General features: G+C 40.5%; 1 protein-coding gene across 1 annotated transcript; it reads left to right on the top strand.

The window, feature by feature from the left end:
• Window positions 1-5,332: 5,332 nt before the first annotated feature.
• Window positions 5,333-7,864, top strand: adra2db (adrenergic, alpha-2D-, receptor b). The gene has a single exon (XM_089016833.1). It carries the CDS (start codon window positions 6,257-6,259, stop codon window positions 7,526-7,528), a length of 1,272 nt encoding a protein of 423 aa, XP_088872959.1. The 5' UTR covers window positions 5,333-6,256; the 3' UTR covers window positions 7,529-7,864.
• Window positions 7,865-15,921: the final 8,057 nt, after the last annotated feature.

Here is a 15,921-nt window from a genome sequence, read left to right as displayed (position 1 = left end):
TCATATACTTATTTCATTGAACCCTGGGATCAAAAATGCTGTCCCATCTGCTCAGTGTCTTGGATAAAAAACCATGAAAGTGTTGAAATATAATTTTGAAGAGGAAAGAACAATTAAATAGAGGACATACACATAATGACATCATCCATCATGGTTTACTCACACGGCTTACTCGTTTGCAATAATTACATTTGCATATTATTTACCAGACACGCTGTGGGTTGGACAGTCATCCAATATGCAGAGCGCATGTGTTGGCAATTGTGTTGAGGTCGCCATGTCTTCCAGAAGATGTATTCACAATCTTGATACATGTTGAGAGTCACACTGTAGATAATCTCCACAGCTTCTTGTTCAACTTCACCTGCGTATGAGAGAGACTGATGTCTTGCACATATTATGTCATCGATTCTCGCCTCCCAAATCCAGGAAGAAACAGATTGAAATACGAAGAAAATATGCAAAGTGATACGCAAAAACAGTATTTGAAGCACTTACAAATCAAATGAAAAATGTTACATAACCCATATAAAAGGTGCATCGATTCCCTTTAAGAAAACCAGAATTTCAAGGAATTTACAGACATTCATATTTATATCTATGGTAGTCTGTTCTTCAGCTTTGGCTGTGCACGTGTGTCTTTTTGAATCACTGCTGTTTGCTAAATATTCCCCGGTCAAACATCAGCCTCACACTCCAGCATGCTTGTTACGTAACCTGTTAAAATGTTATGCTCTTCGGGTAACGTATTAATGTACCCATGAGGCTAATTATCAGAACGCAAGGCAACTTCCAGTGAAATGGGCTTGAAATGGTACAAAAGGAATTATTGTTGTTGATTACGAGCAATGATATCCTTTAAAAATGAACATTTTTGATATTGTGGATGGACATTGGCTTGAATTGAGTACTTGTGCAAAAATTGTAATTGTACAAGCAACTGGGCCATGTTTAGTTAGAGTAGTTCTGGAGAGAATTTCTTGAATTTCACCTCTACTAATTGTTTTTTGTTTTTGTTGTTTTTTGGAGGGGGGTTCCTTTGCACAAATGTTTATCTGTTTGTCTGATGAATTCATGCCTTCCTCTGTCAGAGAAATGAGAGAGCTGCATCATAACGTTAAATGAGAAAACTATTCTTCATATAGTCTTTTTAACTTGTTATATTTTGTACTTACATTGTATTTATTAGCACCTTTCAAAACTCTCAAGGACACTTTACAGTCAGAGGATAAGAATGTTCTCTGCGGGTGTGACCCGGAAGTAACGCACACTGTTACATTGTTACAATACAAGTTACGGATATCGATGATGCTATTTTACCTGAGTCAAACATCATGTGTAAGAACGAGATGCTAATTTCACAGTAAGATCAGAGCATTGTCATCAAATGGTGAGTATAGTGTGCCGATGACCATTTTGTGTTTGGGAGCCTTTTACTGAGCGGGTTGCTTGTTCTGTAGCCACAAGGGGACATAAGTCTTCTTGTGCCGGTCCCAAGCCCGGATAAATACAGAGGGTTGTGTTAGGAAGGGCATCTGATGTAAAAGCTTGGCCAAAACAAACATGCGAATCAAACCTCTGAAGGTAGAGGACACTGATTCGCTGTGGCGACCCCTTGAGGGGAAAATCCAAAAGGAAAAGGAGAAGTACATATCTGGAAGCGTTGTTGAATTAAACGATCTTTTCAACTTGATTTGAAATTTCTGGCTCTCCAAATTATTGTGGCCACTTTTCCAAGTATTAAATAGTAAACAAAATGTTATATATATACCACAGCACTTTTTGGGTGGATATTCAGCCATAGCTTCAACAAATCTCTTGAGGCCTATAGTAACAGAAGGCTGCTATGACAGTGCTGATGTTTTTTTCTCCCACCTATTGTTTTATTGGCTAGTGACTAGCCAATCATAGTTTGGACTCTTCAGTCTCTTTCTGCTCCCACACATCAAGCAAAGCCTGAGTCGCATGTAAATAGAAGGAGGGGACATGGCTGAATTTGTGTGCGCCGAAATCCCAGAAAGAATAATTACTTTTTGAAAGCACCTTCAGACACAGATGAGCTTTAACACAGCACCCTCGGCCATTTATTCCTGGAATATTACAGACCTAAACTGGATTCTGTGGACATTCAGCTCAGACAGCCAAAATAATTAAATAAAATGGACAGACAGACAGACAGACACAGACAGACAGACAGACAGAGAATGAGATCAAGTAAAAGTCAGCTTTATTGTCAAATATGCTAATATGCATGACACACAGCACAGATGAAATTACTGTCCTCTCGGACCCAGCATGCAAGGCACTTAGAGATAGATAGATAGATAGATAGATAGATAGATAGATAGATAGATAGATAGATAGATAGATAGATAGATAGATAGATAGATAGATAGATAGATAGATAGATAGATAGATAGATAGATAGATAGATAGATAGATAGATAGATAGATAGATAGATAGATAGATAGATAGATAGATAGCAAACACTGAAATTCTCCGTCATGTGCACTTGCATGACAGAGAATAAAAAGTGCATTCAGGTTCCAAAGCAGATGGTAATACATCCCTGTCATATACTTATTTCATTGAACCCTGGGATCAAAAATGCTGTCCCATCTGCTCAGTGTCTTGGATAAAAAACCATGAAAGTGTTGAAATATAATTTTGAAGAGGAAAGAACAATTAAATAGAGGACATACACATAATGACATCATCCATCATGGTTTACTCACACGGCTTACTCGTTTGCAATAATTACATTTGCATATTATTTACCAGACACGCTGTGGGTTGGACAGTCATCCAATATGCAGAGCGCATGTGTTGGCAATTGTGTTGAGGTCGCCATGTCTTCCAGAAGATGTATTCACAATCTTGATACATGTTGAGAGTCACACTGTAGATAATCTCCACAGCTTCTTGTTCAACTTCACCTGCGTATGAGAGAGACTGATGTCTTGCACATATTATGTCATCGATTCTCGCCTCCCAAATCCAGGAAGAAACAGATTGAAATACGAAGAAAATATGCAAAGTGATACGCAAAAACAGTATTTGAAGCACTTACAAATCAAATGAAAAATGTTACATAACCCATATAAAAGGTGCATCGATTCCCTTTAAGAAAACCAGAATTTCAAGGAATTTACAGACATTCATATTTATATCTATGGTAGTCTGTTCTTCAGCTTTGGCTGTGCACGTGTGTCTTTTTGAATCACTGCTGTTTGCTAAATATTCCCCGGTCAAACATCAGCCTCACACTCCAGCATGCTTGTTACGTAACCTGTTAAAATGTTATGCTCTTCGGGTAACGTATTAATGTACCCATGAGGCTAATTATCAGAACGCAAGGCAACTTCCAGTGAAATGGGCTTGAAATGGTACAAAAGGAATTATTGTTGTTGATTACGAGCAATGATATCCTTTAAAAATGAACATTTTTGATATTGTGGATGGACATTGGCTTGAATTGAGTACTTGTGCAAAAATTGTAATTGTACAAGCAACTGGGCCATGTTTAGTTAGAGTAGTTCTGGAGAGAATTTCTTGAATTTCACCTCTACTAATTGTTTTTTGTTTTTGTTGTTTTTTGGAGGGGGGTTCCTTTGCACAAATGTTTATCTGTTTGTCTGAGGAATTCATGCCTTCCTCTGTCAGAGAAATGAGAGAGCTGCATCATAACGTTAAATGAGAAAACTATTCTTCATATAGTCTTTTTAACTTGTTATATTTTGTACTTACATTGTATTTATTAGCACCTTTCAAAACTCTCAAGGACACTTTACAGTCAGAGGATAAGAATGTTCTCTGCGGGTGTGACCCGGAAGTAACGCACACTGTTACATTGTTACAATACAAGTTACGGATATCGATGATGCTATTTTACCTGAGTCAAACATCATGTGTAAGAACGAGATGCTAATTTCACAGTAAGATCAGAGCATTGTCATCAAATGGTGAGTATAGTGTGCCGATGACCATTTTGTGTTTGGGAGCCTTTTACTGAGCGGGTTGCTTGTTCTGTAGCCACAAGGGGACATAAGTCTTCTTGTGCCGGTCCCAAGCCCGGATAAATACAGAGGGTTGTGTTAGGAACGGCATCCGATGTAAAAGCTTGGCCAAAACAAACATGTGAATCAAACCTCTGAAGGTGGAGGACACTAATTCGCTGTGGCGACCCCTTGAGGGGAAAAGCCAAAAGGAAAAGGAGAAGTACATATCTGGAAGCGTTGTTGAATTAAACGATCTTTTCAACTTGATTTGAAATTTCTGGCTCTCCAAATTATTGTGGCCACTTTTCCAAGTATTAAATAGTAAACAAAATGTTATATATATACCACAGCACTTTTTGGGTGGATATTCAGCCATAGCTTCAACAAATCTCTTGAGGCCTATAGTAACAGGTCAGCAGAAGGCTGCTATGACAGTGCTGATATTTTTTTCTCCCACCTATTGTTTTATTGGCTAGTGACTAGCCAATCATAGTTTGGAAACTGCTCTTATTACTAGCCGCTAGTGACAAGAACATACTGGCAAGACCTAGCACATTGTATCAGTCGCGAGCGGCATTAGCAAATATATTGTGTTGATTTAATAGCAATTTTGTCGACCCACAATTACTGAAGGAGAAGAAGAAATTAATTTGGTTGCAGATTTACTGTTAAAGCCATTTTCAAGATGGGCTATTCAAGAAAAGTTGGACATCATTAAGACAGGTCGGAATAGCAAAAATAGCAAATAATATTGCAATTTTATGAAGTGTTATTGATGCACTGCCATCCTTCACCAATTGTTATGATCTGGTTGGCGACCAACGGGGGGCGCTGTCGGCCCCGCCTGCACCTGCACAGGTGCTGGTCGTCCCAATCAGATTAGCGACCAACGGGTAGCGACATCAGCCCTGCCTGCAGCCTCGCAGGTGCTGGTCGTTTAATCACTGACACTTAAAAGGACTCCCGGCACGACCATCCGGTGTCGGTTCATTGTTTGCTGCTTGTTTGCTGCATGCATTGTGTATGTGTTTGTTTAACCTTGACGGACTTTTACTTTTGGTCTTCTTTTGCTACTTTGTATTTATCCATTCAGATGATTTTGATGTTTTACATTTTGTTCCTGCTGACTTTAATTTAATACAATTTGTCAAACAACCTACTGCTCCCTCCTGCCTGCTTTTTGAGATCCGCACCCGCCATCACCACCTCACAAAACGTGACACCAATCATCTTCTCTGTGGTCAGAAAAAGCAACTTCTGACACCATATTATGAATCCACACATTATTGGTATAAAACTCGAACAGTTTAATGACAGTATGTCTTTCTTCACAAGTTATTTCCATGGCGAACCGTACCCTCCCGTGCAGTACAGGACGTGTAGTAAATCATACCACACTTTATTTTTTACAGTGGCAGCTGTGGATTGATTCAGACGTCGCATTAGTGAATGCTTAGGAGTGACATGCACAACCCGCCACTGCATCTTACATTGCAAAGATATGCATGGTGGATTGATGGAATGCACTACGTTGTATCTAGGCGATAGGTTTGGAGCATCGTTCATCTCTTTGTGCTATATTATTGGCTGGCACGAGTGTAGGGGTGTCGTCACACACCGCTGTGAGGTTAAATTGATTTTTTTTTAAATGGATGGTGGATTAAAGGTTATCAAACGATGACTGAAAACGGATTGCACAAATCGTGTGATTAGGGACACACAAACAATCGTGTTTGAAAGTCCAAGACTGTTCGAAACCGCATATCGGCAGCCAAAAGTTCGCCAACGTATGAAATCAAACACGGATACGAAGGGTTTCCACGAAGGAAAAACGCTTCCCGTTTAGAAGGAATCTCAAAAGCAGCTGTCCATACAGCATCTCTCTATTTTTCTCTCCTCTTTTGAAGTTTTGAAAACGGGCTGGTCCTCGGAGTGATGTCACCTCCCCCCTGTATGGGCACGCAACCACCAGCACCGTCCATCCCCGAAAAGCCACTCGGCGCCTCACATTACGCACGGATCCCGAATCGTGTGGGACGTGCTTTGCCTTCCGTTCACGATGATTTCGGAAGGACTTCGTGGCACCGGGACTTTTGCGCTGTCATGTAGCGGCGGGTTTGCGTTACCTTCCGACAGTTGTGAGTCTCTCTTTTTTCATTCTCATGACAAGCGCTTAAGCGCTGCGTCTCGGCTGTTCGCGAGGACAAGCGGAAGGCGCGCGCCCAAACATGACGCACCGGGACAGCTTTAAGCCGCGATGGATTCGAGTGAGGTGAACGTGTTCGAAAATATCTCCAGGGATGTTAACGGCACGGACGCCCCGCTCGAGTGGCCCCACACGGCGCCGGCCGCCGCGCTGATCGTCTTGGTGGTGGCCGTGATCATCTCCGTGACGATCGTGGGGAATGTGTTGGTGATCGTGGCGGTGCTGACCAGCAGGGCTCTCCGAGCCCCTCAAAACCTTTTCCTGGTTTCTTTGGCCTCGGCAGACATCCTGGTGGCCACGCTGGTCATCCCCTTCTCGCTGGTAAACGAGGTGATGGGCTACTGGTACTTTGGAAGCACCTGGTGCGCATTTTATCTGGCACTGGACGTGTTGTTCTGTACCTCCTCCATCGTGCACCTGTGCGCCATAAGTTTGGATCGCTACTGGTCCGTCACCAAGGCGGTGAGCTACAACCTGAAGAGGACCCCAAAGCGCATTAAATCCATGATTGCGTTGGTATGGGTGATCTCGGCCGTCATCTCCTTCCCTCCTCTCCTCATGACCAAGCACGACGAGCGCGAGTGTCTGATCAATGACGAAACGTGGTATATCCTCTCCTCCTGCGTGGCGTCCTTCTTCGCGCCGGGTCTCATCATGATCTTGGTCTACTGTAAAATCTATAAGGTGGCCAAGCAGCGCTCCTCCACGGTGTTTGTAGCCAAAAACGGGCTGGAGAGGCAGCCTTCCCAATCCGAAACCTGTTTCGTGCGCAACGACCGCTTCGAGATGGAAAGTCCCAGCAGCCAAAGTTCGGGCAGCCACCGGCGGAGACAAGGCGAGCTCGACGACATCGACCTGGAGGAGAGCTGCTGTCCCTCGCACAACAAGCAGCGCAATCACCACTTTAGCAGAAGGGGTAAAGTGGAGGGCTCGGACTGCTGCTCGTCACAGAACTGTCGTATTTCCTGGGCTTCGTCCCGCACGTCGCAACTCTACTCGGAGCAAAAACACGCAGCGGCAGGGCGCCAACACGCTGCCGCTGTAAACAAGACCAAAGTGGCCCAGATGCGCGAGAAGCGCTTCACTTTCGTGCTGGCCGTGGTGATGGGAGTTTTTGTGCTCTGTTGGTTCCCCTTCTTTTTCACCTACAGCCTGCACGCTATCTGCAGGGACAGCTGCTACATCCCGGGCACACTTTTCAACCTTTTCTTTTGGATTGGCTACTGCAACAGCTCTGTCAACCCCATCATTTACACTATTTTCAACAGGGATTTCAGGAAAGCCTTCCAAAAAATCATTTGGCCCACTCCTCGGCGCACATAAACACAGGAAAGCTTTCTGGGTGGCAAAGCTGCTTTCCCGGGCTTTCTTTTGTGAGAGCGAGGAAGGAATTTAGGAAGATTAACAGAACTCAGCCTGCAGCTGATTATTTTCCAATTCTCAAGTGACTCCTGGAACAATGGGTGTTGTATACATGGATCACAATGTTTACTAAAATGTGGAGCAAATGAGAAAATAGATGAATAACCACGTGGAATGTGCATGGTCAGTATTAAATAGTATGTACCTCAGAAATGCTTCCATTGGTGACTTTCTGCAAATGTCAAAGAAAATAATGAGATTACACTTTAAATAGAGATAATAAAAGATTGCAATGAATAGCTGTTCTGAGAGGATGATGTGCGAATTATAATTAGAATAGTCACAGACAGCATACATAGAGCCCTTCAAATACGCTACACAAATAACAAAAAAAGTATATATATATATATATATATATATATATATATATATATATATATCCTAAGATATATGGGCCTGAGCTTCAAATGGTGGCAGCTGTACAAAAATACAATACAATGCATACATGTTGATTTATGTAGCGCTTTGACAACAGTTGAAGCTGTAACAAAGTGCTAACATGGACAAAAGGGAAATGATGCTCCTCGTGAAAGGGAAAAAATATTGCCAGAAGTCTTTTGGCACCCCTGCAAGAATAACTAAAACCCAAACAAATTCGGGAATGGAGCTTCACGTCATGCTATCAAATTCCCGAATAAATTCAGGAAAGGCAGTGAATGAGTTAATTGCAACAATGGTGGCACATGATATGAGTCAATGGTGGCACACTATATGAGAAGAAAAACTGCACGTTCCAAAACTTGGTTCAATATTTGTTTTCTTGGGAAGAGAATAATGAGCATGATTGTTTATAAAGCACAACAATGCCTCAAGATAAAAGTTTAATTGAAATCATTCTGCAACAGTACTCATAGCTCATCAAGCTCATCTATGAAATTCTCTTTCTCTCTCTTTCCCCACCCCATCACCTCTTTCCAATGAGCCAGTTTTTTTTTCAGTATTACGTTGTACTTTATAAGTGAAGTAACATGAATAAAAATAATTTTAATATGTGTATCATGAGTTCATTTTTCAATTTAAATTACAATACAGCTGCTTCCTGTATAACTGGCTTGCCAATCGGGTAGTTGGATGGGGGTGGGGGGGGGGGTAGTATAAAACAGCCATACAGACAAAAGAAGAATACAGTGGCTGTTCCTGCGTCTCAGTGACCACAGACTCTGTCACTATTCTTCTGTGACTGCTAATGTGATTTTAGTCTTTAATAAATAAATAATATTGATGGGAATATCAATATCAGGAATATGATATTTCAAATAGGTATTGATTAAAGGGTTATAAAACTGTGAATGTATAGATCAGTGATTCTTAATCTTGTTGGAGGCACAGGACCCCACCATTTTAATATGCTCATTCACCGAACCCTTCTTCCAATGACTGTGCCGACAAACTGCAGACTAGACGAGCGTGTATAACACGTGTATAGCGTGCACCCCTAATTTTCAATTAAAAATCGGTATAAAATTTTGTTTCACTTTTTCTCGGCTCAGACCAAGCATTGTAAGTGAAAACACATCCGTTCATGATAAAAATCATTTATTGACAATGTAAACTTCTCTTTCTTCTGAGTCTAAATTCAGAAATGGTAATCAACAAAAAAAAAAAAAAAGATCCGGGTCTTTCCAAGAATCAAAACTGAAGGGCACCTTAACAACAGCTCAAACAAAGCACAACTATGAGAATAGCCATGGAAATGCTGCCCCGTCCTGGAAGGGATAAAGCATTAAATATATTTGATAATGTTTTTCCTCGGGCCTGGTTTATAACGCGCACCCAAACTGAGTTCTTTTTTAGGTAGAAAATGCTGTGCGTTATACTCGAATACATAAGGTACATATTGGTTTCTATAGAGCTTTAACAAAAGAATGGCAACATGTGAATGGCAGTGAATGAGTTAATCATTTGTAGTTAGGAATCATTTGTAGTTACGAAAGGAAGAAATAAAAGAACAAAATGTAAAAGCTGCTGTAAAGCCAGCCAATCTCATGGCGCCATCTTGAAGTCAAATAACAAAATACAGTGGGACCTGGGCTTACGAACTTAATTGGTTCCAAGACAGCGTGTAAGGCGAAAAGTGTGCATCCCAAAAAAATATTTCCAATAGGAAACCATTAAAATGAAAATAATCCGTTCTGAGGTCCCCATAAAACATAATTTTCTACTTTCTAATTTTCTAACCCTTAAAACTATACAAAATATCCCTTATTTTACATGTAATAAATGTGCTATAGTATTATGATTAAAGAAATAAACTGTACTATACAATAAAGTCATTTTATTTACGTTTTTGATGGTCGTTAATGGCTTGATGGAATGGAGTGTTCCTCAGCATTTAACACTTGATGAGGAACATAGGCTTCTTTCACCATCTTGAGGAATGATCCCTTGTAGGTGCTTTCTCTGTGATAATTGTATGTAGTTCATCAATTGTGATCTGTTTGGCTGGGTTGATAGCTTTTTGTATCAAGTGTACAGATGACTTGTGCGGGTTATTTGTAGAGCCTGATTGATTGGATATTTAACCTTCCAGTCTACACTCTGCTTTTGAACTATCACAGTTGAAATGGGTCCAAATTTCACTGTTTTCTATCCATTTTCTCACCATTTTACTTGTTTTTTTTTTCACTTTTGGTATGCTTTTCTCTTCAGAACTATTTTAATCATATTCATACCTGGATGTGTAACAAGAAAGCATATTCTCCGAATCTGAAGCCATTGTTTTGATTCACAAGCAATGCAAGACATCTTGGCGTGACGTCACGAACTGGGGGCGGGACTATGAAAATGCCCAATTCGCAGCTCAATTTTTTGCAGATTTTGGACACTTTAAGTAATTTTTTTGGTATTTTGCATTTGAATAAAAATATCATACTGCATGTTTTGGGTATTTTAGATGCTATAAAACGTTTTTTTCTGATGTCAGTTAAGAAACAAAAAAAGGGACGTCAGTTGTCCTTTAATGTTTAACCCACCCCCGCCCCCCACACTGCTGGGTTCTTGACCAATCACGTGGCTTTAACCGAAGACGGCATTTTGTTTTTTGGAGAACGGCCTCACTCTCTCTCTGTCTGTAACCCCATCCCCCACTGCTGCGTTCTTGACCAATCACGTGGCTTTAACCGACGACTGGGGGCGGGGAATAGAGGACAAAAAAAGTCCGCTGCCATTTCCTTGTTTGGAGAACGGGCTTGTTCACTAACGATACATCAATCATTGTGGCAGCTCCGTGTGTATCCCGAAAAATAGTTTTAATGCCAAGGTAAAATTTTCATAAATGTAACGTTCGTAAACTGAAAAGTTCGTAAGCCAAGGGGTTCGTAAACAGAGGTCCCACTATAATACAATACAACACTTACGACACAGACAGATACAATTCTTAATGTCATGAGATTTCATTGCACCACTTCATTCTGGAACATTGACTGACCCCAGGCAGCGATGTGCAAACATGACTGGATAAGTCTGCACACATCAAGTGAATACTTCCATATTATGTGTGCAAACATTCAAACCACGTGGATATCCATTCTGTCAAACACAAACAGTGTTCTGTAAGAGCAGATCTAGGTTAGGGTGTCTTGCGAATGTGCCATTTACTATGCTGTTAACGGAAATCTGCAGGGTTTTGTCGATTGCTTTCCAGCAGGATAGAAGCATCCGCCTATCCTCAATTTTCTATACTAGTTATCCTCATCGGGGTTATTTGTGAGCTGAAACCCATCCCAGGTACTTTGTGTGAGAGGTGGGATTTACCTTCGACTGGTCACCAGCCCACTACAGGGAACATACTGTACACACCTCTAGACAATTTTGTCTGTGACGGAGTTTCATTCCTGCAGCAGAGACATAACCCAATTGTGGGGAATGAGATGTCTGCATGCCATTTCCAAACACAAACTGTCATAATTACAGTCAATATTTGTAATAAAAACACACCTAGGCCAGCAATATAAAACAATAAAATAAAGAGCAGCCAGAATGGCTGGAATTGAATGTGCCTGCTTTCACCGCATGACAAAGTATTCCTACACTGTGCCTCAACTGATCAGAACCACAAAATGTCATAATTACAGTAAATATTTTCATTAAAAACACTTCTAGACCACCAATATAAAACAATAAAATGAAGAACAGCAAGTGAGGTAGTAATTGAGCATGACTCCTTATTGTGATGCATGAGCAGGTATTCTTTTCGCGCCGTTCTTTTGGCACCCTTCATGTCAGGTTCCCATATAGACATTTACAATACAATACAATACAATACAATACAATACAATACAATGAGTTATATACCGCTTTAACAACAGCTGATGCTGGACGGCTATCATATACAGGAAATAAAGCAGTGACAAAGATAGTAGAAAGCACCAGGGATTAAAACCAAGAAACCAATGTATTAAATTCCTAGCGCGCTTACGATTGGCTGTGCAGAGTATGTGGGTGGGGAGAAAATTCCTCTTCCCAGTGGACGCTCCAGGATGACGCGATGCATAACAAAAAGTAATGTCTGCTGACATGTAATGACTGAATTACGGAATTTTTGCCCCGTAATTCAGTAATTATGTGCAAGCAGCTTCAGTAATGGCTTACTGAAGACCCAAGGATATATGTCGTCCTACTACAGTAGGTGTGAATTGATTTGGATTGGATTGGATTGGCCTTTATTAGTTTCGCAGTGGAGAAATTTACATTTCACAGCAGCAAAGTTTAAAGATTTAAAACTGTTAGAGCATCTGTGTTTTATACTTCCGCGTTCAGTGTTTGACTTAAACATAGATTCCATACAAAATATAGCACTGAAGCAACTTAGGAACAAATTTACCTTACGAACGGCCGCTCGGAACGTATCTCGTTCATAAGGTGGGGAGCATTTTACTAATTTGAGGACGAAGAGTGAGAGGGAATCCTGGACCCTCCTTCATAAAAGAAGCCTTCACTTACTCTGACTTCCTGCCACTATCGGAAACAGCTTCCCGTGTGTCATCAGCACATCGTTAAATTCATACCTCTATAACAGTTATTGTGCTCGATTGATATTTTTGAATTGCTGTATTGTGATGTCGTGCTTGCATGGTAAAAGTTTTCCGAAATAAAACGGTGGGAACTCCAATCCAAAAATTAATTCTAATCAAATGCATCAGCAGTATGGTATCTAACTGTATTTATTTTGAAAAATAAATAAATAAATAAATAAAATAAGCCCAAACTACTACTTTCCATCTAGTTGCACATGAGTGTGATTCAATAAGAATATTTATGACTGAGTCAAGCGGTGGCCTGAGCCGTTATTGTGGCCCAGTCATCTGAATCATGAGTAAACAAACAACACATGAGACATTAAGCCCGTGTAATGTACGCATGGAACAAATCTGAACAGAGAAAAGAAAACACATGAATAATGTTGTTGCACTCATAATACGGCAGGAGGCAAGTGTCATCCCGAAGGAGGCGAGGAGGTGTTGTCGGATAAAAGTGTGGAGACGAAAAGATGACCAGCTAGAACTAAAGCTGTGCTCGCGTACTCATACTACTATTTATATCCTCTTAAGAATGTCTCCTACTGCTAGTGGCACCACGCCAAAAATAATCACCACATTAGAGGGGCGTCAAAAATCCCATCTTTAAGAGAAAAAAAAAGTTTTTAAAACACGTCAATGCTCGTGTGGGTGTTGTGAAGCCCAGTGGAGGCTGTTCTGACGACAAGGAGAAAAACATTGATCTGATGAGGAGCATTTTACTGATTTCTCACACAAGTTCTACTGAAAAAAAGGAAGGTGAGGCGTTTGAAAAGAGAAAATGCTCCCCTAATGTAGCACAGTTGGAGGAATTCAAATTGATGCCTCAAAGTAAAAACACAAACTGGTGATTAAGATTATGGTTCTCATAAAATAAACCCTCTTCTTCCATTTATTTTTTCAAATTACTTTCTGTGAGTTACATGAATTGACAAATTATTTTAACTGTACACAAGTAAAATGGATTTAATTTCTCTAGAATGAGGTCATCCCCTTAACTGACTGCCACTTTTACCCTCCTGAGAGTGAAAATATGTAAGCAAATACTGATATCTTATTTTTATTCTGATGACTGTGGAGACATGTAAGTCCCTCGTTGTAACTTGCTTACCAACTCAATTATCTTTCCCATCTACAGGTTGTGACACAAAGAAGCAACAACAATGGAGTGTGTTGTTTTTTGTTTTTTTAATTAGCACTGGTGTCTTTGTCACTTTCAATCTGATATGAACAGTCGTGTCACACATATCATGCATCATCTGTGTTGCAAGGGAGTCATAGGGCCACATGGACAAACAAAATGGGGTGAAATTGTGAGGTAAAAATTTACTGTTTTGGAAATAAACTGTTGATATAATGAAAAATAACCCAGTAAACTGACTGTATCCACTATTCATTTATGTCAAAAGAAAAAAGAAGAGTGACAGAAAAGAGCTCAGGTGATCTTTCTTTCACCTTGTGGAATCTTCTCACGGCTAATGAGAGCAACAGACCATGTGGACAGACCCAAAACACTTCCTGATGTGGGAAGCTAAGGGGAAATCTTTATTTGGATCTTACAAACAAAGTGCCAGATGCCAGAGAGGACCATTGCTATTGTTTGAATCCAAGAGTGGGGCCATAGACGACCAACAGTCTGGTAAGGGTGTGGTTGAGGTGAAGGCGAGGAGGATAGCTCATTAAAACAGCTATCCAAAGCCAGCTACTTTTGCACTTGTTGTTTTCTGGCACACATTCAGTGCATGTGAATGGGGCATCTGCAGGTAATTACTTTTTCAATTGTCTCTAACAGGACAGGCGGTGAAGCCACACACGTCCAATCCAGGAAGCTGCGATTCACGAGGAGAAGAGCCATTGTGTCATTAGTGTCTTCTATATTCAAACAAGCCCAGCGGAGCACAAACAACCTCTGCATGGTTTAAAGGGCAACCGACGAAATTTTTCCCCGATGTTGCCTCAAAATGGCACATATACAGTAAAGTCTCGTTATATCGATATCGGATATATCGATAGTCCCGGTTATATCGATACTATTTCTATGCACACACGGAGAAAATTACATGCAAACAGGGTCGGATATATCGATAGTCCCGGTTATATCGATATTTTTTCGGACTCCCTTGAATATCGATATAACGAGACTTTACTGTAATTATTTCATCGATTGCAAACATGTATGCTTTCCTCTTCAGAACTATTTGAATCATATTCAGAACTGGATATATAACAAGAAAGTATATCCTCCGAATCTGAAGCCATTGTTTTGGTGCACAAGCAATGCAAGACGTCTTGGCGTGACGTCACGAACTGGGGGCGGGACTTTCTGAAAATGCCCAATTCGCAGCTCATTTTTTTTTTTGCAGATTTTGGACACTTTAAGTCATTTTTATTGGTGTTTTGCATTTGACTAAAAATGTCATACTGCGTGTTTTGGGTATTTTAGGTGCTATTAAACGTTTTTTTCTGATGCCAGTTAAAAAACAAAAAAATGACGTCAGTTGTCCTTTAATTTGTCACAGAAAATCAACTGCAGCGTCTGCCTATATTGTACACATTTAGAGCCTTTCTTTTCGCTGAACAAATTGCGAACAAGCGCCCAAAAGTTCAATCCTGTTTGCATCGCACCATAACACATTTTCCCCATATGTGTTTGGGAGATATGAGGCGTCCATCATGTCGCCAAGACATATGAAGAAGATGGGAGATTTTGTCACATGGACTTAACAGTCACATTGGTTAAAAAAAATCCCTGCAGCTCTTCATTAATTCTGGATGCATGTCGAGTTTTTTTTATAATGTTAGTGTTGGGCTATGTTTTCTTCCCCTGATAACGGCCATCATTGGAAATGACTTTGTATTCAACACCTTCCTTCTAACTTAAGTCATTTCCTCTGATGCAGTGGAAGCTTTCTGCAAATCACAGCTCACGCTTTGAGATGAGATTAGAAAACATGTTTGGCCGAAAAGCCACATAGAACAGCAACATTTTAATTTATATATTTAAAATTTCATTCATATTTGGGATCAATCAATGGTTTCAGATATATGATGACGCCCATTTGACCACGACCACATAACCAGTTTAACTAGGTCTAAATCATTGATATTGCTTCCTGTTTCTGAAAAAATACATCTGATAATATAGAATGTTTCCATCTCCCAGTCTTGTAGTGCTTGACCAACCAGAAAATATCGATGAGAAGGTTTCTTCAGCCGTCATCTGTACTTTTTGAAGGTGTCGGACGTTTCGCCTCCTATCCAAGAGGCTTCGTCAGCGAA

Source organism: Hippocampus bargibanti, linkage group LG02 (assembly GCF_051943395.1).
Source record: "Hippocampus bargibanti isolate YZ-2025 linkage group LG02, ASM5194339v1, whole genome shotgun sequence".
In the NCBI taxonomy this organism is placed as follows: Eukaryota; Metazoa; Chordata; class Actinopteri; order Syngnathiformes; family Syngnathidae; genus Hippocampus; species Hippocampus bargibanti.
This window is presented reverse-complemented; position numbering and strand designations above follow the sequence as displayed.

Bases quoted from the DNA above. Each gene is read 5' to 3' on its own strand.
- adra2db (XM_089016833.1), top strand. From the start codon at position 6,257: ATGGATTCGAGTGAGGTGAACGTGTTCGAAAATATCTCCAGGGATGTT.